At 50.7% G+C, this 19,547-nt stretch overlaps 1 protein-coding gene across 1 annotated transcript in view; it reads right to left on the bottom strand.

The window, feature by feature from the left end:
- Positions 1 to 306: 306 nt before the first annotated feature.
- The window catches only part of UBE2O (ubiquitin conjugating enzyme E2 O), a 62,197-nt gene continuing 42,956 nt past the window's right edge, over positions 307 to 19,547 (bottom strand). The window contains exons 7-18 of the mRNA XM_066332056.1: positions 19,219 to 19,328; positions 18,293 to 18,443; positions 17,012 to 17,517; positions 14,176 to 14,330; positions 13,170 to 13,282; positions 11,965 to 12,090; positions 10,892 to 10,981; positions 7,953 to 8,610; positions 6,950 to 7,086; positions 6,237 to 6,440; positions 5,519 to 5,576; positions 307 to 4,078 (exon numbers count right to left, since the gene is read on the bottom strand). Coding sequence (XP_066188153.1) covers positions 3,324 to 4,078; positions 5,519 to 5,576; positions 6,237 to 6,440; positions 6,950 to 7,086; positions 7,953 to 8,610; positions 10,892 to 10,981; positions 11,965 to 12,090; positions 13,170 to 13,282; positions 14,176 to 14,330; positions 17,012 to 17,517; positions 18,293 to 18,443; positions 19,219 to 19,328 — 3,063 coding nt within the window. The 3' untranslated portion in view covers positions 307 to 3,323. The remainder of the gene's footprint in view (positions 4,079 to 5,518; positions 5,577 to 6,236; positions 6,441 to 6,949; positions 7,087 to 7,952; positions 8,611 to 10,891; positions 10,982 to 11,964; positions 12,091 to 13,169; positions 13,283 to 14,175; positions 14,331 to 17,011; positions 17,518 to 18,292; positions 18,444 to 19,218; positions 19,329 to 19,547) is intronic.

The following is a 19,547-nucleotide window of genomic DNA, read 5'->3' on the forward strand; positions in this document are numbered from 1 at the left end:
CTGAGTCTGACCACGATCACCAGGGCTGCCGGAAGCTGTACTGGGGCACACACTGAGCCACCTGCAAGGACCACAGAAAACAAAGCAGCCCGGCCTGACAGATGCCCCCTGTAAATCGGGGCATTGAGGAAGAGTTTATAGACAGCCACAGGGGCAGCCCATCCCTGCCCAGACCTCTCCGGACCTGGCTTCAGCCAGCGGGACCCCGTCCAGCCCCGAGGCTGGCACAGGGATGTGCCGGAGACGGGCAAGGGCCAGAAGCGCAGCAGGGGGTAGTGGGGAAAAGAAAGAGACAGCTCACAGAACTACTCACAGAGGCAAAATTTAATGGCAAGTCATCTTCCCTCCTTTATTACACCTTGGTTAGCCAAACAAAAAAAAAAAAAAATCTGCAGGTAAAAAAAGTTTTAATGGTCACACAGCACTTTATACATATATCATAAGCAACCAAGCATCCACATCTGCACGTGAACGACACACCTCTAAGCATGGCCTCAATAGTCAGGTTTGTGGTTTTTTAATTCATTAAATACTGTACAGAATCAAGGCTACAAACTGATTTTGTAATGCTTCTTCCCCCTCCCCCAGCACTTAAAACAGTTACAGGCTGCTCTCATTTGTACATCACACAGTCGTGTAGCCAGTTTTAAGGCTAACAATATGCATCATGCTTTGGCTTTTTTTGTGTGTTTTTAAATTTTTTTAAAGGTTTTAGCCTCTTAAATTTTGTTACCCTTAAATATTACATACATACACAAAAATTACATAGCTGCAGTGTGCTCACCACCAACCTCATCACCCAGGAGCTTCACATTATCAAAAGCTTTAGAAAATTTGTAAACCTCTGTGCACATTTGGGTTTGGGACAGCTGGAGAGAGCGAGTGGTGCCAGGGTGAGCAGTGTCCCCTTCCAGAAGGTCAACATCCACCTCCTCGAAGAGAGCCCAGCCTGTGCAAAAGCTCTTGTGTAGGATCAGAGATTTTTTGGGCAAAGGGGAGGACGTGGTGCCTGCCCAACCGTGCCCTGTGAGATGAGAGCTGCGGAGTAAAGGAGGGGAGAAGGGGAACCCTACAGCTCCTCCATCCCCAGTGGGTTTCTCCCTCCCTCTGTCCCTGGTCGTGTGGGCCCAGGGGCAGCCACAGCCTGGCTCTGGGGACAGAGGGTCTCAGTGTCTGGATCACTAACTGTGGCTGTGCTGGAATCAGCCTGTCTGTTCTTCCCCTCCCTGGAGCAGTGGCCTCACCCCTTGCCCCCAGCTCTCCCAGACGCTCCCGTGCTCCACTCAAAGGGATCCATTCACTCCCGAACGTGGCCATGCTTACAGCTCCAGCTTGCCCTGCCCTGCCCCCCTCTGCACCCCAAATTGGCTTCTGCCCGATTTCCCACCTGCCAGGCAGGGAGGGCTCCTGGAGCAGGGCCACAGCTGCTACACAGTTGATCCACCCTCAGAGCAGTGTCTGGAGAGCTCTGCTGCCCAGGTCCTCATCACAAGCAAGCCCTGCATCCTCCGGAGCACTGGGAGAAGGACATGTCTTCCAAAATCCCAAGGGTGGATGGGGGAAGGAGAAGGACTTTGTGCAGCCAGCCCCTGGCACAGGAGCATCATGGGGGCATGGAAAAGCACAGGGAGCTGGGGGAGAGGTGGATCTGGGCTGGTGGGTGCAGCCCTTTGGTGTTTCTGGGAGCAAAGAGCACTGCACCAACGCGCTGAGATTGTCCCACTGTTCTCCATTTCTAACCACAGCCATACTGAGCAAGAGCAAGGGAGAGCTTTGGCTCCATCCTTACCTCTGGCAGAGCCATCTGCTCAGCCTCACTCCTCCCTGAGAAGCCTGGCACCACTCCTCCCTGTGCAGCTGGAAGGCCTCTGACACTCTGTGCACCCCATGGATGCTACGTGGGTGCCTCTCCAACGCCTGAACACTGGGCAAAGGCAGCAGGGCTGGAGGGTGACTGCCCAGCTCCGAGAGAAGGCGTGTGCAGACGGGACCAGAGGACCCCTCAGGAAGAGGACTTGACCAGAGGACTCTGACAAGTCTCTGCTTCAAAGTGCTCAGTCACCAGCTCACGCTGTGGAACACAGGCTGCCCTCACCAGGTGTTTCCCAGAGCATCCAGCAGCACCGTGGTTGGGATTAGAGATGGGAAGTACTGTGCCCACAGCGCTGCTGGCCACAGCCAGGCCACCACGGGAAACAGCTGGCAAGGGAAGGACCTGATAACAGCCCAAAACTGCTCTGCTGTAACAGCACAGGAACTGGGACAAGTTGGTACTGCCACAACAGGGCCTTGCCATGACACGGCTTCCCTGGGGAGACCCTGGCTCCCACAGCTCCTGAACACCCGTGGACAGCTGGATGAGGGAGCAGCAGCCATACCACCTTGATCCAGATCTACAACAGGCCCCAGGATCCCCTGCTGCTGCCTGCCCGGGTGAGGCTGGGATCCAGGGTGGGTGTAGTGCTGTGTGACAGCCGGGATGGCTGGGAACAAAAGACACGGATACCTAAGCAAGTAACAAGGGCAGAACCCTGAATCCCATGTATTTCTAGAAGACAGGCATGCATGGTGGGGAAAGGGAAGTTTGCCTCACTCTGGAGAAAAAGAAGTGGGGATGGCTAGACTTGCCTCCAGGAGACTGACCTGGAAGTTGCAGAACTGGATGGAAAGTCTGCAGCACTCCCAGGGTAGCACAAGTGCCAGTGCAGAGCTCTGGCCGTGCCTACCAATCCCGACTGGAAGAACCTTGTAGCTACAGGTGAACAACTAAGACTAGAGCAACTCCGTATGGTGTAGACAACTCCAATGCAAACACAATCCAATGTCTAAGTACAGATAAGCTGGGGTAGACTTCACAGAACCTGTGGGAATGCTGAGAAAAAGAAAAGACTGGGAGGGCATTGCCCTTCATTTCCAGAAACTACAGCAATCCCTTCTCCTGGCTGGAACCCCACCAGAACAAACTGCTGGGTGTAGTGCTGGGTAAGAAGAGTCCTTGTGTGGAAAGGTGCCCCAAGATGAAAGTGCAGAGGGAACGTGGCTGCAAGACTGCTTCTGTGCAGGTCTCAAATCTTACCATTGCAGGGTCAAACTTGCAAGAAGAGCACGTACATGGGACAGGGGGAAGAAGAGGGGTTGGGGGCAAAGAGTTATTCATGCTTAAACAACCTTTCCTCAGAGGAGCCTACCACCTTCTTTGGAACAAACCAAGCTGAGGAAGAAAAGCTGGAAGGAGAAGCCAGTTGATTGGTAACAGCATTTGCCAATTTACTTTCTGCTGCTTTCCCTTCTCCCCTGCACCTGCCTGTCCCTAACCTGATGGTTTATTTGTCCTCTGTCCACTCTGGGATGTTGGCCCCTGCTAAGGCAGCCCGGTACTGCTGCAAGACACCGCGGATGCTTTTAATGAACCCCTTGGACAAAGGGAAGAGGGGAAATCCAATATCAGGGTAACCGCTCTTCTCCGGCAGGAAACTCCTGTAGCTCTTTCTCCTTTTCTTTGGTTTCACACTGGGCTGCGAGGCAGAGTCCTGGGCAGCCTTCCCCTCGTCCGTTCGGTCTCTGGCCAGGTCCCCCCTGGCTTGGCCTGTGCTCTCCGAGTCTGAGTACTGTTGGAGGTCGCCGGCGTCGGGCGCCGTGCTGGGGATCTCCGACTCGTCCGGCTCCTCCCTCCCGTCCAGCGCCGAGTCGGACAGTTCGGCGGCCAGCCCCTGCTCCGAGCCGCCCTCTGCCAGCGCCCCCGCCGTGTCCCCGGGGCTCTCGGCCAGGCTGCCGCCGGCGCACAGGAGGGAGGCAGAATCCGCCCCGTTGGCCTGTTCGTGGCTGCGCTCCACCAGCTCGTTGGTCTCCAGCCAGGACTCGATGCGGGACACCAGGCGCCAGCCGTTGCAGCGGAAATGCTCCCGGATCTCGTGCTCGAACACCTCCACGGGCCGGCGCAGCAGCTGCATCATGGACTGCACCACGCGGATCAGCGTCATCTCGTTGTAGCAGCGGCTGTTCTCGTAGCCCTCCTGCAGCCCCCGGTCGCTGTCGAAGCCGGCCTCGTTGTAGTAGGGCTCGTTCACCAGGATGAGACCTGCCAGGAGAACGGGACATTGAGGGGTTAAGGCAGGAACACCATCCCCTGGCAGTGCACTCCTGCCAAGAGGCTCAAGATCAAGGGTCAAAAGCACAGGCCAGGCTGAACCCCCAGAACCTGCAGGACGCGAAGCACTGGTGGTGCAACGGGAGCACAGTGTGACGTGTGGGGACCTCAGACTCTGCAGGGAGTGGCACCCATGTTCCTTGGCTGGCAAGAACAGCCCTCTGCCAGCACAATGGAGAGGGCATACAACAGCAGAGGAGGTTAAAAGGGCAGGAAGGGAGAGGTTTCACTGCTCCTTTCACTTCCCTCCTGCAGAAAACCCCACAAACAACAAAAGCTTTTTTCCCCCCTCTTCCTCTTAATCAGAACAAAGGCCAGACTGCAGCAACAGGCTTTGAAGCTGGCCATGTTCTGTTTTATCCAGCTGAGTCCCATCAGACAGTGCAGTTCTGAAACACAGAAGACTGACAAGTCACCTTTACCAAGATTTCTCCTGCTTACCTCTGGTCTAATGAAATTACAGGTATGTAGCAACAGCACCAGCACTGCCAGGCTGCTGGCAGCCTGCCACAAGTTGCATTAGAGCTGGGGAGATCATGAGTCTCTCAAAACCCAGGCAGCAGGAGAGATTTTCCCCTAACACCAAGTTGCTCCAGTAAAACATTTAGCATTTAATTTTCTAAATTTGGATCCTTGGCTTTGGAAACGAGAAAAGGCTTTTATTGTGGCGTCCTTCCCCCACAGGAGGATACAGGTGGACTGTGGGAGTTCAGAGGAGCAGGAGATGCCTCCAGTCAGCAGGAACCCTTGGTCTGTGTCAAAGTTTTCTCATCACATGCCTGAGCTCCCTGCACAGAAAGCTGCCCATGAGGAAGTTACATGGTTTAGTCTGTCTGCTCCCAAACTGGATAGTGCAGAGCAAAGCCCCATGGCAGGAAGCCCTGGGGCTCGTCTAGGCACACCCCTGATTATTCCCTGCTTTGGTAGGAGCATAAACACCAGCATCATGTGCAAAACATGCCCCAGGTAGGATGGGTGGGTGACTCAGTGGGGATAAAAAAAAAAGTCCTGCAACGAGGCCCAGTTTAGCAACTTCACCTAACTTTGGTAACAAGCTGAGGACACAGTGGTTCACCTGTCTGCTCAGAGTAACAAGCAGCCAACTCTGTGCTTGGCAGCTGCAGTGAGAAGATGGAAAGCATTGTGTCAGAGCTCTGAGACACAGCCAGAACTGTGGGCATGAGAAAAGCTGGCACCTGCTTCCACTGCTCAAGCAGAGAGATAAGGACACTGCTTTGTCCAGCAAGGTGAGAGCAAAAGGCAGCACTAACCCAATGGGGGTGGCAGATCCCAATTGTGTGCCCCCCATAAGCCAACATCCCTTCCTCCCTCTGCCTTTTCCTGCCCCACAGGCTTGGCAGGAGCATTTACCTTGGATGGAGATGAGTACTTGAAGGAGACTGGATTTACTGGTCCACCTTTCTGTCCCCTGAAATGCACACACAAATATGTTAAAGGGCTGAAGCACCATCAGTTTGCTCTGTGACTATTGTCAGATGAAGTGAGGCCCCAGTTGCACTGCATTCCTGTTGCTGACATCCTGTGGCTCATGGCAGGAACAAGGAACTGACTCCACAAGCACGTGATGTGCTGGTGTCCCATCTCAACAACACATCTCTCCGTTATTTTTTTACCAGCACCACACCCCCAGGCCAGTTCTGTCTGGAACTGTGTAACCTTACACACATCAGCTCCAACCCCTCTCCAGCTGCCCTGTCCTGCTCAGAATGTATTTCGCTAGCTCTGCTCATTCCAAGTCTCCAGCTGGACTTTGTACCACACTACATTGATTTGTCCAGAGTGTGGAAGACAGAGCCCTAACCCACAGGCACACCCCATGCTGGTGCTGGCACCTCTGCTGCAGCTGGTCTAACAACAGAATTCTCATTGAGGACAGGCACTTGAGCCAAATACAGACCCAGAAAAAGCCAAACTACACCAGTTATCTGCTCCAGACACCTAAACCAGAGCCCAAAACCCAAGCCAGCCCAGCTCAAGCACCATCCAAGAGCAGAAGTCACCCAGGTCTCTCAGTGACTTTTCCCAAAAGCAGCCCTGCTCCCCAGGGCCAGGTGGATGATGACATTACCTTGCCTATCCAGGTCCCGAGAAGGCTGACACACACTTTGCCATTGTCGTACAGGTTGGGGTTCAGTCTCCCACTGCACTGGGAGAGGTAGCGGAAGAGAGGGGGGACAGCGGGGTAGATGTTGGGGAGCTGAATGTCGAAGAGGAAGAGGCCATCTTCATAAGGTGTGCGTGTGGGCCCTTTGATAAGTGCTGAGAAGAGATCCTGTGGGGAGAGGAAGGTGGTCAGGCACTGGGAAACACCCTCTTACCCTGGCAGAGCTGTATGTACGTGGAGGGAGAGCTGGGATGTGACTGACTCGGCCTTTTCAATTGGCAGCTCAAGCAACACATCTCAGGGCACCTTCCCCCACCAGAAGTTGCACCCTGAAAGCGAACTGAACATTTGCATCTGAAACAGGGCTTCAAGGAGGGCAAAAATTCCCAAATTTACCCCCTGCTGACACAGCCCCTAGCTGGCTGCCCGCCTGTCTTCCCACTCAGCCCTCAGAACAGGCTCCCTGCAATCAGCAGCTCCTTTTTTGCCACCCTGACTCAGGGAATGCAAAAGCAGCAAAAGCAGCCATTTTGGGTAATTACAGCCCTATTTCACATGCTGCACACATTCCTGCAGCCCTAATGCAAAGGATTAGGGCTAAGCAGGGAATTCCAAAGACAGAGATCCGGATGCTGAGCCCAGCTCTACCACAAAGGCATCTGAGAGCAGGCACTTGCCATTCGATCCTCGAAGGTTTTCACCATGATGCCATCAGGCAGGGAGGTGGCCAGCAGAGCCATCTCTTTCCGCACGGTGCTGAAGAACTTCTTGGCTTCTGGGGGCTGGAACTCCATTTTCTTGAAGGCATGGGAATCTGTGGGACAAGGAAGACAACAGAATAACAGCCTGCCTTTGGAAACTGCCACAGGTTCCTCATGAAGGCAAATCTACTCATGTGTAATATGCATCATGTGGAAGAGAGGAATTAACTTGCTTTGGTGCTGAGCCAGGAGGCAGGAGAGATTATTTCCCACACAGTACAGCAACCACAACCTGCATCTCCTGTTCTCACTGTCCCCTGTGGTCCAGCAAGGAGCCTTGTCCCACTGCTGGGACAATCTCACAGAGCAATGGCCCTTTCTCTGCCAAACCTAAGAACAGCTCCCCACTTTCCCTTACCCACGTCTGCAGCTTCACAACAGTCTGGCCACCCTTCCTCTCCCTCCCAGGTCTGGCCTGGCTGGCTCATGAGCACCTCGAGCTTCACTGTCACCAATGTTCCACACAGCCAGATGCTCGTTTTATTTCTGGCCATTAACACTGGTGCCAGTGAATAAGGACACTCCCTCACCAAGGACACCCAGCACTAGAACACCAGCTGGTTTTGTTCTGCTTTTGAACCCATGCAGCCTTGAACAAAAGCCTGAACAAACCCTGCAACTTGCAAGGAAATGTCTGCAGTGGAAAGCAACTGATTACTGCAGCTTTCCAATGTTAGTCATCACCCTGGGAAAGAGGCTTGGGAAGGTGCAAGAGTGCCTAGAGATGCTGCCTAAAAGCCATGCTTATGTCCCAGAACACACTGTGCTTACAGAAGTTGGCTTAATTTCTCCTCTCCAGTTAATGAGCTGTGAAAAGGATTAAGAAGAGAGGATACAGAAACCAAAAGGTTTGAAGCAAAGGTTTTGGATAAAGAAACACTGCAGGACAGCAGTGAATGACCAAGTATCCCATGCTCACCTGGAGCATACTCCAACACAGAGAACACTTCTCCCTTGGCACTGGTGAAGGTGACTCCAGGCTTCCCTCCGCTCTGCTGGCAGAGCACTGGGGTCTCACTGGGCCACTCTGACCTCACTGGTGTCTGTGCCTCTGCTTTTTCTTCCTTCTTTTCTGTCTCTACCATGGCTTCCATCTTTTCCTCCTCAGCAATAGCCACATTATCCAAGGTCTTCTTTAGGTTTTCCTGCAGCTTTTTAATATCATCCAAGAATTTCTTCTCTCGAGTGGGTTTTTCCAGTTCCACAGTTGGGGAGGTGGGAGAGCCAGTCAGCAGCTGCTCTACAGTCATATTTTTCAGGCTTTCCAAGATCTTGATGGCCTCCTTCAGTTCCCGGAAGCTCTTTGGGGCTCCATCCTTGCCAGCTTTCTCTGTAGCAAGATCTGCAACTGCCATAGCCACAGCTCCCTGGACTTGCTCTTCTACTTTTTTCACCTCCTCTGCTGCTGGCTCCTCAGGCTCAAAGTCCTCAATTTTTGGGTGGTCATCTTCCATGAGGCCATTATCTGTCTCCCAGCTGTCACTTTCATCCTCCCACTCTGAGGATGCCCCGCTGGTACTGCCATCAACAGAATCGTAGTCTGACTCCTCAATTTCTGATTCAATATTGTACAAATGCTAAAGGAAAGCAGAGTAACACAAGACTTAAGCTGAAGTAGAGTTTTAGTTGTATTTAAAACAATTATTTAGTTTTGAAAACTGAAAAAGGAGTATCCATTGGAATTGGTTGGGCTGTTTAAATCCATTCCATCTATTCTGGCACGGATTATGAAATCACACAGCCTCATCCTCTACTTTTCCAACAACAGCATTGGGGGTAAAACTAGGGCAAGTTCTACATGGGCTGCAATCCTCCCACTGTCTGGGATCCAGCACCTGGCAGGTGCCCCACAGCTACCTGGATGCCCCAGGGTTTCAGAACACAGAGCTCAGAAAGTATTTTGTATCATGTGAGGAGTTGGTACTTCTGGTCCTGCCTCTGCACCAGCAACTGTGTTGGCACAGAGCCCTGTTTTGGCTGCCTCCACACTCTGTCCTGCCACAGAGACAATGCTGGAACCAGGAACACATTCCCACAGCAGCTCTCCTCTCCTGTGGCACACAATACTTGCTGACAGATCCTTGCTAGGCTGCTTTAGCTGTTATATGTGGCTACTGCTTAATATTCAGCTGGGACAATGGAGCCTCACCCAATTTGCTGAATAAGCTCTTACATAAAATGCTCTCTTCCCTCTCACTATTGGAAGCTGAACACATCCACACTCCATCCAGCCTCGCCTCCTACAACTTGCTTTGGCACATGCTACATTTCAAGAAGTCTCTCTGCAGAGGTTTACAGACCTCCTCCAGCTTTAAGCACCGACACAGAACCAGGGGAGCAAGAACACCTTTACAGGGCTGTGTTTGCAGTTACAGGATGGGAGCATTTTATCCACAAGCTTCTGACACTTGATTGACAGCCCAAGAATCCTCTTAATCTTGCAAGATTTGACCCCAGAGGCTAAAGCACAGGGGCCCTCAGTCATCTTGTCAAAGCCTTCAACTGAACCATCACTGTTGAGCCAGTCCTGTACCACCCAGAGACAGGCACCCAGCAGAGGTTAGCTGGGTTCAACACAAGTGACTGCAGGCAGGAAAAGCCATCAAAACTCACTGCCCTCAAAGCTAATCCAAATCTGAGTTGGAAAGTTAATTAGCCTGTTATGCCATCTTTATTTTTAGAGCTGTGAAAAAGCATCCAGACAGCTCATCTCTGGGCACATGGTCAGGCATTGATAAATCATGGTTTTACCAACTGATAATTCATGCTCCTGACATTTCCCTAACTCCCATAATTATGCAGAGGAGCAGAATCGAAGGGACTGGCGTGACACAGCAGGAGCTGCTGCAGAGCCCCAGCACTGCAGTGTGAGAACAGCCCTTTGTGGAGCACACATCAGACCTCTGATTGTGCCTGTGATCCAAGCACATGTGACAACAGGGGGAAGGGAGACAGCAGCCTGCTTTGTACGCCCCAGTCCACTGCCATAGTGCAGGCATTGACTATTCTACTGTAATTAATGCAGAGCTGCTTGGTTTAAAAAGGAATCTTGCTCAAGTACTTAGTACTTGCTAAGGCATCTCTGCAGTGGAGGCAGTGGTTGTCCTGCCAGTGACAGAATGGAACCCTACAGATGTAGGTTGTCTTGTTTCTTTAGGCTGTCTGCCTTCATTCCAGGCAACAAGGAGAGAAGACAAGGGATGAAACTGTACGGGGAGCAGCAAGTAGGAGTACAAGACAAAAGCCTTAAAAGAACCTCAGACAAATCAGCTGGGTGCAGTGGATTAGCAGCATAGTTGCATCTGTATTTTTCAGCTTGCACTCAACCCCTTCTCTCCCTCCCTGGGATAAGATTTACATTTGATCCCTACGTTACAGCTAAAGTGCCAAATTGTGGCTCTGGCCCAGCTTCTGGAGGAGTTCCTTTAGCCAAAAACCCCACTATGGTGGTATTTCACAAGAGAGACAGAACATGCAATCATCTTTCAGCAGTGCCCTGGTTGGGCAATGCACTAACCTGGGCTCCAGACAGAACTGATCAGCCCTGAGCTCTGCAAAGCATCAGGAGCTGGAGGCCAGGAGCAGGGCTCTGGGCAGAGCATGCAGTGCACTTGTGAAGGCACAAAGAGCCTGTCCAGTCTTTCCTAATTGCTAGATTAGGGAGCAGTTATGACCAACTAGTTGCCCAGACTTCCTGACAAAAAGATTTTCCTGTGCTAACCTATTATATGGCATTGCTCCAATCAACAGAGCAGGTGTCCTTTACCCAGTGAATCTCTCTACACACAGAATTTAAATTCAAGTCTTGTCATTCAGCTAAGAATTACAGTGATATTGGGAGCCAGAACAGGACCTCACCTGAGGCAGAATGATAGTCTTGGAATTGTCAGCCCACACCACTTCCACCTTACTGCTGACATCCACACGAGCCACTTGTCCAACTGAAGGCTGTGGAGACAAGAGTGGTTTGTCAGTCCCTTTTCTTCCCCAGGCACTTCAGTACAGAGCAGGAAGGATTTGAGAAACATTCCCCAGCTGGAGAACCTCCTAGAGCAACAATTGCATCCTACGTACAGAAACCACACAACTCTGCCACGGAGGTGGGGAGAACTCCTCTCCACAAGGAACAGAAGGGCTGCTCTGGCAAGAAATCCTGATCTTTGACAAGACCAGTGGCTCTTCAGTGCCAGCAAGAGACAGGTCGTCCACGGAATGGGGCTGCCCTCTAGTGGGGTGCCCTCAGCCCCCCCAACACCCAGCACCAGGGGCTCCCCAGAGAGCACAGGCATGAACAGACAAGCCACACTCGTGCAGGGCGTGCAGGAGCACCTTGTCTGTGGCAGGTTATTTAGGTCATCTGAGCAGGCTGGGATGTGTTTTATGCTGTAAGAGCCACACTACACCTTTTAATACTTTTTTAGGGCAGCAGGCTCAGAAGCTGGAGGTCTCTCCCGGGGTGTTTCCTCTACCATATAAATTGTTCCTTCTTCCCCCAAGGAGCTCAATCAGGTCAATAACATGAACATAGCTCAGTCGCCATAGCTGAACCCCAGTCTTCTGTTGCCAAGTTTCATGACAAATCCACCTTCACAGTTGCTCAGGAGCCCACAGAATATCCTTTTATTACAAGATACTCTGAAATCCTAAGCAAGAGTTTTATGAGAAGCCCTCAGGCATATGTTCAGCTCTTGTCTCGGCTTCACTCTTGCTCTGCTGCAGACTGTCATCAAGGTCAAAGGATTTCAAGGTTACATCTCCACCAGACAAAGATCTGATGTGCTACTCATGGCAGCAGGGGACACCAATACAAAATCAGTAAGCTAGGGAGTGCAGGATGCCCATGTGGGGCCTGAAGCCCTCCTATCACCTTTTCCAAGTGTCTCCACCAATACCTGGTGACAGGATGGTCACAGCACTGTGGCAGGACCCACCTCATCCTCCTTGGCCGCGGCGCCGTCGGAGTTGCCGATGCGGATGACGATGTCGGTGGTGCGGAAGCGAAAGTCCGGGTGATCGGCAATGTCGTACACGCTCACATCCTCCTCCTCCCCGATCAGCTGCACCCAGACACAGGGCAACAGTCAGCCCCAGGAGGCTGCACTGACCCCCAGAACACACCTCCAGTGCTCCAAAGCACTTGGGGTTTTATTTTGTCCCTTTTCAGCTGCTCCAACAGCCTGCAAGGGGCTGCTGCTGTCTCTCTTTGTCACGTCATCCGGCAGCATGTGGATCAAGGCACAACAATGAAAGGAAGCAGATATTCTATCTCATGTGCTCACCCTCACTTTTACCTCAGGGTCCATGTCACCATGACAAGGAGACATGCAACCACAGTGTTTTACTCCCTTCTGAACATCCAGATTTCTCACAACAGTTCACTGGGGCCCAAAGGGAGAGAGTTTACTCTTGAAATTATTCAAGGCAACAGGAAGTATATGACAAAAAAACTTGTCACTTAACGGGAAACATCTTTCCTTTGATTTCTCCTGGAGAAAAGAGAGCTAGGGGCTCACAAATTAGGAGAAATAAGTGGAGCACGACCCCAGGCCAGACTCATGTTCTGCATCTGCATGTGAAGGGCCCTGCTCAGTTATGACAGTGTGGTCTAGCAGGCTAAGACAAAGCAATGTTAAGGCTCCTCCCTCTCATCTCCAACTAGATTGCAGTCTATCAACACTCTGGAAAATACAGCATCCCTACAAGTGTTTCCTAAGGAAAAGGCATTAAGGTAACCATGGGCAATAGTACCTGCAGAGGCAAGCACAACAACGTGCAATAGATTGATCCTCTTTCTATGAGCAATGCAAAGACATGAGGAGGAAAAATTCTTATTGTGAACTCGAGAAATCAACTCTCTGTGACTTTAGCAAAAAACTTCATCCATACCAGAGCCTGATGATACCATGGTATGTAAATATCTGCCTGGTCTTTGCTACCTCACAGGCATCTACAAATATGGACTGACATCAGCTCTAGCTAAGTCTCCCAGGCCCATAAGCACTGTTCCCTTCCTCAAGGACCAACAATCAATGCAGAGCTGATTTCCAGGCTTATCTGTGTTTATCTGTGAGGCCTGTGTTGTTTTGTGGCTGCTTTCTCTTAGCTGGCTGCAGCAGGCACTGGCTTCTGCACTTACCTCCACATCATCTCCACTGGGTTTCAGCTTGAACCACTTCACCACACAGGTACGGCCGATGTGGTCCCCAGACTGCACCACTCCATACAACCCAGGATCCTGGGAGCTCTGAGCTTTTGGTCAAAATGGTAGGGAAGAAAACAGACAAATCAGGCAAAGGATCACAGACTTTGCTCAGTGACTGAGGCTGTCAGCTCCTGGGCTTTCATGGCTGAAGCCTTCCACTTGTGAATGACATGAGGAAAAACACTTCTTCCTACACAGTGAAAATTGTTGCCAAACTAGAATGGTAGAGCTCGAGCGGATGGGTTACTTTAGTTTCCACAGACTACGAGTAACCCAGAAGACCAGTCAGACTATTACTCATCAGAAATGCCCACATAAAACAGCCTCTATTTATGTTAAGCCAGCTTTCCTGCTTCCCAACCTGAGTGTCTCCTGGTCCCCATTGCTGAGGGTCTACCCTTGCTAGAAACAGAGCTGAGAGCCAGATGGTGTCATCAATATTTCATATCCAAAACCTGTAAGTGTCCTTGAACTGGTCCCATGGCCCTCACTAGCATCACCAATTGGTTTGGTGAAGAAAAGGAATTCAAGAAGATGCCTCTGGATCCCAAAACTCTCCATGAAAAAAACATGAGGGTCAAGATAGATCAGTCATATAGAGAACACAGCCTGAGGTACTTTGTTTGTTTCTCCCCTCACTCTAGGACAGAGCTCAGAGCTGTTGGCCCTTTCAAGGTGGGGAACCCCTGCTCTGCAGAAATACTGAAAATCCTAGTTTGGCTCCTTGGTATTCATTCCTCCCACATCCTTCCTGTTGTCATAGTTCACCTTTGGTATGTAAATATTGGTTCTTTGCTGCCATTCCCACCAAACCAGCTGAATCACTGCTGTCCCTGTCAGGTGCCTACCTCAAGTGAGCACTAAAAACTACAGAGCAAATTAGGGGATCCAAACTGAAAAATACTTTGCAATTAAAAAGCATTGTTCTGACACCCAATACCTCTTTTGTCCACCACAAAATCGCCAGGGCAGAACTCGTTGTTGTCCAGATGATGGACAGGGATCAGCTCATTGGAGCGGATGTTTGTCTCCACGGTGCCATCCTGCCACATCACATCAGCTGAAGTCATCGTGGTCACCACTTCCACAGCAACCCTGGCAGCACAGAAAGGCACCGAGTTACCAAAGGGAACATCAGGGATCAAGATGGACTACAGCCACACAAAGGTACATGGATCAGGGGGCTGGGAAGCAAGTCAGGAAACCCCATGTAGAGCCCATGGATGCAGCTACACAGCGGGCTTTGTTCTGATGGGTTCTCCACCCCTGCAGGTGTTACACTGCTGAAGGAGGACTGACTATCCAGGGAGCTCCTGCTGAGTTCACTTTTATTCCTATGGAGGCAAATTAACATCTACCAGCACCCACTTTCTGCCCCTGACAGGAGTTTCAAATAGTTTGAAACTTGAGTTCTTCTCTACTGGGGCACTGTCCAGCCGGACAGTTTTGAGGAGTCTTTGAAACTAGAAGAACACATGACTGGAAAGATAAATCACCACAGCCCTTCCAGAGAGAAAAAAAACTAAAACAAAACAAAAAGAGGCAACACACTGAATGTGGGTAAAGCAAAAGCATTTTGTTTAAAAGAGAAGAATGTCCTTCCCAGCTGTTCAAACACATGTGTGTCTCTGCAGCTCAGAAATTAAACCCAAACATGCCACAATGGACCACATGCTGGTTCTCTGCTGTGGGGCTTGACAAGGCAAAAGTGCTTGTGGCAGGAGGGACAGCCTAGCTGGACACTCTTCTAATACACCCTCCACTAATTTAATCTCTCCTACAGCACAGAACAAACCAAATCCCACACTGGCTTTAAATCTTCCCTTTACTTTGCTGGCCAGGCCTTCCAGAATAACACATGTGCTGGATTTATGCTGGTTTCAGAACCAAATCAGAAAGAAGATACAATGGGCAAATACAGCTGTTTGCCACCAGCCCTGTTTTTATGAATGTCAGAGAAATATTTTTAAGTGGAAACAAGCTGAAGTTTTTAGTAGGGCCAGCACTCAATAGCAGAAATTATCAGAGAAGGTTCTGTAACAGGCCAAGTGTGTGTGTGATATGCAACAAGATGGCTTCTGGGGGACATGTGCAGCTGCAGATGGGAGAGGAAAGAGTGTGCAAGGAAATGAGGCACTCTTTTCTGCAGCAGTGGTTTCAAACAAAAATCAAGACTTGATGTTGATAAAAATTCCTGCATACCATCACTAAAAGATATCCAGTAGTCTGTGTGCTGCACAGAGAGCTGCAGGAGGTCACTCACTGACAGCAAAGCCACATGCTGAGCTGGCCCCTGCAGCCAGACTGCCCAGGAGCTGACACAATCACATGTGGTGACCAAGTGCAGGCAGCCCAAGCACTCAGCATTTCTCAGCAGTGCCTGGCAGAACATCTCTGATGGCCTCAGCACCCCAGAGGAATATTCAACAGCACTGGCCCCTTCACACTGAGCTGTGCCCAGCTGCCACATGCACCCTTCACAGCATCAGCTGGGGGCTCTCAGTCTGTGCTGAAAAAGCCTCTATCTCCTACTCTCTGTGTCATGGCTGTCTCTGCATTTCCTTGTATGGAGCTGCCCTGATCCTGCACTGGAATTTCTTGGAGCTGCCACAGGAATTTCTCTCCATTGCCTGTATGGTGCAGGGAACCACCAGGTGCCCTAGCTAAGCTCTCCTTAGCAAAACCTTCAGGAAAACAGAGACACTCAGTGGGGGAGTGAGACATGAAGAGTGAAACAAGAATCCATTCCCAGGAGCTCTATCACACACTCCCATTTTATTTCTCACACTTGGATACTGCTCTGCTGGGCTTTGTGACCTTCAAATCTCATTTCTCCAGAACTCACAAGGACAACAAGAACCACTCCCTTTGCATACAGGCAAAGTTAAATACCTATAAAAAATGTGAATGAAGTTCAAGACATTCTCAAACTATTAGATCTCTTGAATAGTCTCTGATAATGTCACTTTCCTGGGAAGATTCTCACATGTTCTCTTGTACCAGTTGATGCAGGATCTGTACACAACTAAGCAACCCAGGGAAGCCAGCAAAGAGGCAGACCAATTGTCAGATGTCCTTGCATCCCAAGAAAACAGTTTAAACATCCCTAAGTTAAATGCAAAAGCTGCTGAGATCCAGTTTTATCTAGAAATGGGCAGATACATGCAGTGCTCCCTCCCCTAAGCTACTGAAATCAATTCCTCCAAGGGTCTCAAGGAGTGAGTGCAATTTATTTGCTAAAAAATTCTAATATTAAGAAGTATAGTGCTGGCAAAAATTGCAAATCTCTGCAGAGCAAGGCCAGGATAACAGAGACCATGCTCTGCCAGCTCAGAGCTTCATGCTGCTCTGGAGACAGCTCTCTAGGATAAGCTGTCCATTCCTAGCATGGTCTGTCCTCAGCCTCTCTGCAGAAGCTGCCAGTAAGGTAACCAATTAGTGTCATGTTTAAGCTGTGTGATCTTTATTCACCTCTTTCCCTGCACACAGAGTCTAACACAGCACAGATATGCTGTCCATGCCCCAAGGCACAGCTGAAATGGAATAGCATCAGTGTCAGGTCACATGGCCCCAGTTTCATCAGAAGCTGGAATGAGACCAAGCTGATTCCACACAGGCCACTGCACAGTCATCACAAGATAATTGCTGCCAGTTACTATCAAGTGGTGCCCAAAGTCCTCATCATCCTGCACCCGAGTTCAGGTGGTGCTTTACAGCTGAGCACTTGGGTAAGGGAGATTCTGGCTATTACACGTGGGTGTGGAAATCCAGCTCACCTGTCCCCTGGCTTAAACTCTCGTGAAACCTTGGTCTTCTTCTTCTTGTGCTTCCGCTTCAGGTTTTTGATGGAAAGAGGGATGCTCTTCTTGCGGCAGGTGCCGCTGCCACTCTGGGATGAGGCAGTGGAGCTAGCAGAAGAGGTGACAGAACTGGTGTCATCAGTGTCATCAGCTGCCTCATCATCAGCATCCTGCTCCATGGACTGAAGCCGGTAGTCAGGCAGCCCTTCATCCTTCAGGAGAAAGGGAGCCTGCTGCTGCTGCCGAGCTGCTGCTCCTCCTTTCTCCTTCCCTGTTTCTTCAGGCGGCTCCTCCTTTCTCTCCCCAGGACTTGGTGCACTGTTGGAAGACTCATCCAGCTCACACTTGGATTCAGGCTTAAGCTCTTCTGATTTTTGGTCAGCAGCTGCAGCAGACTCTTTGTCAGGGGCTTCATTGGTGCCCTGGGACTCCGGAGAGCACGACATGATCTTCACGATCTGCTTCTTCAGCAGCCGTCTCACCTGGAGAGAGCAGATGTGGGTTAGAGCTGTGCCTGGACACTCAGCAGGCTGCCAGCCAGCCTGGGGAATACTCAACTTTGTGCAGGGAAAAACAGCACCCATGGGACTCTGAAAATTTCACCTGCCCCAGACTACTCTGCAAACCAGCATCTCACAGTGCTCTGTGCAGGAGCAGCACTGCACTAGCCCAAGTAAAGTAAGCTTTGCTCCTTCAGCTTATTTCAAGCGTGTTTGGAACTCTTTTGTTATGGAAGGTCACAAGAAGTTGCACAAGTTAATCCATGTAACAGGCACCGACATGCAGAGAGGTCACCACCTAAACACTGGTGACATCCTGTTATTCCAGGAACACCACAGCTCTACAGCCAGCAGCTACAGACCATAACATGACTCACTTAGCCTAGGAAGCAAAAACAACTTCCTTGTTTCATTGTAGCAAGGATTTCACTGAACCTTTCAGCTCCATGAGAATGCTAAGGAAAACAACATGTTTTTAAGTCCCAGCTGTCAGAGCACACTTGACCCCCTGCAAGGTGACACTTCTGTGTTCAGGCCCTGTTCATGTTCTCTCAAGGTGTTAGCTGCATTCACCCAGAGCAGTCAGACTGCTCCACAAGGTGACTTCCCTGCTGGCAACAAGAAGCCATTGCTCTTCACAACCACTTAAGGAGTTACATTTCAGACCACATGACTACCAGGAAGATCTCTGCTTTAAAAGCCACAGTGACCACAAATGCTTAGAAAAGTCAACGCCTCCCTCGACCCCTCCACTTACCTTCTTGGCAACTGATCCTTCACCCAGGACACAGTTCCTCTCTGGGCATTCACAGGTGATTTTTGCAGGTTCCACTTTGTCTGGGAACACGTAGAGGCATCTTTCTCCAAGCTGCCTTTGGGCATGGTCAAAGCACCCCAGACGCTTTACCCTGGCAGAACAGGAGAGCCATGAGCACAGAACAGTAACAGTGACAGAACCCAGCAGTGCCCAGGGCCTTCACAAGGCTGGCATGGCCTCTCACCAACAGTGCTGCTTCAGGGGTGGCACCACACCAAATCATTTCCAGGCACACTATTCTAAAGGAGGAGTGGGAATCTCACCAGGGACTGGGTGGGGATACAAAGGGTTTGGGTAGGACACAAGTCACTCCTCTCCCTGCAGCTCTCCCATTCCTCCCAGAGAGAGCTGCCAAAGAGGCATTTGGGGTTTTTTGCTGTAATTTGAGAGCTGCTCCCTTCCAGCACACGAGCTCCAGGCAGGCCCCACAGTGACAGCGCTGCTGCTCATCTGACTCGTCTATTGAGCTTACCCAGCCCATCCGGCAGCTGCAGCCTGCAGAGGGCACCAGTTACTGCCTCAGCACCAGCCCCGGCTGCAGCCGCGCCCCTGAGCCCCAGCCAGCCCCACCCCGAGCTGCAGCCTGCTCCAGGCAGGAGTCAAAGGGGAAGAAGAAGGAAGCTGCTACCAGACACTGCTCTGTGCACCTGCCAGCTGGAGAGAGCTTGGCATTAGCGGGATGCTTGCCCTCGTGCTGGTAACTCAAGTATTAGCTAAACTAATCTAGAAGTTGTTCTCTTGTATTTTCGAAGCTCTGGGATATGCTGGAAACAGCAGCATTGTGTCTCATCACTTGGTAGGTCTGTCACCCACAGTCTGCAAGGCCTGAGTGCTGGGAGTGGAAAGGGGCTTTCAAGGGATCTCACCTGGACAGCTTCTCCTGACTGATTATTGAGGGAGGAGGGCTCACACTGTCAGTACCTCCAGGACAGAAGCTTTTAGTGATCCAGGTAACCTTTAGTTCTACCACTTGTACCTACAATGTCATGACAGAAAAGAAAATTTAACATTTCAGAGACTTTCCCAGACCAGTATCTCAGATCTGAAAGTTTACACACAGGAAAGTGGCCAGCCTACTTTTTATCATTTAACATGGGCAAGGGCAGTTTCACCACATCCAGGACAATCCCAGACAATCATAACCTGACCCCTGACAACAGAGATCCTACAGCTTTTAACTTCAAGGAAAGGTGGC

Source organism: Sylvia atricapilla, chromosome 18, assembly GCF_009819655.1.
Source record: "Sylvia atricapilla isolate bSylAtr1 chromosome 18, bSylAtr1.pri, whole genome shotgun sequence".
In the NCBI taxonomy this organism is placed as follows: Eukaryota; Metazoa; Chordata; class Aves; order Passeriformes; family Sylviidae; genus Sylvia; species Sylvia atricapilla.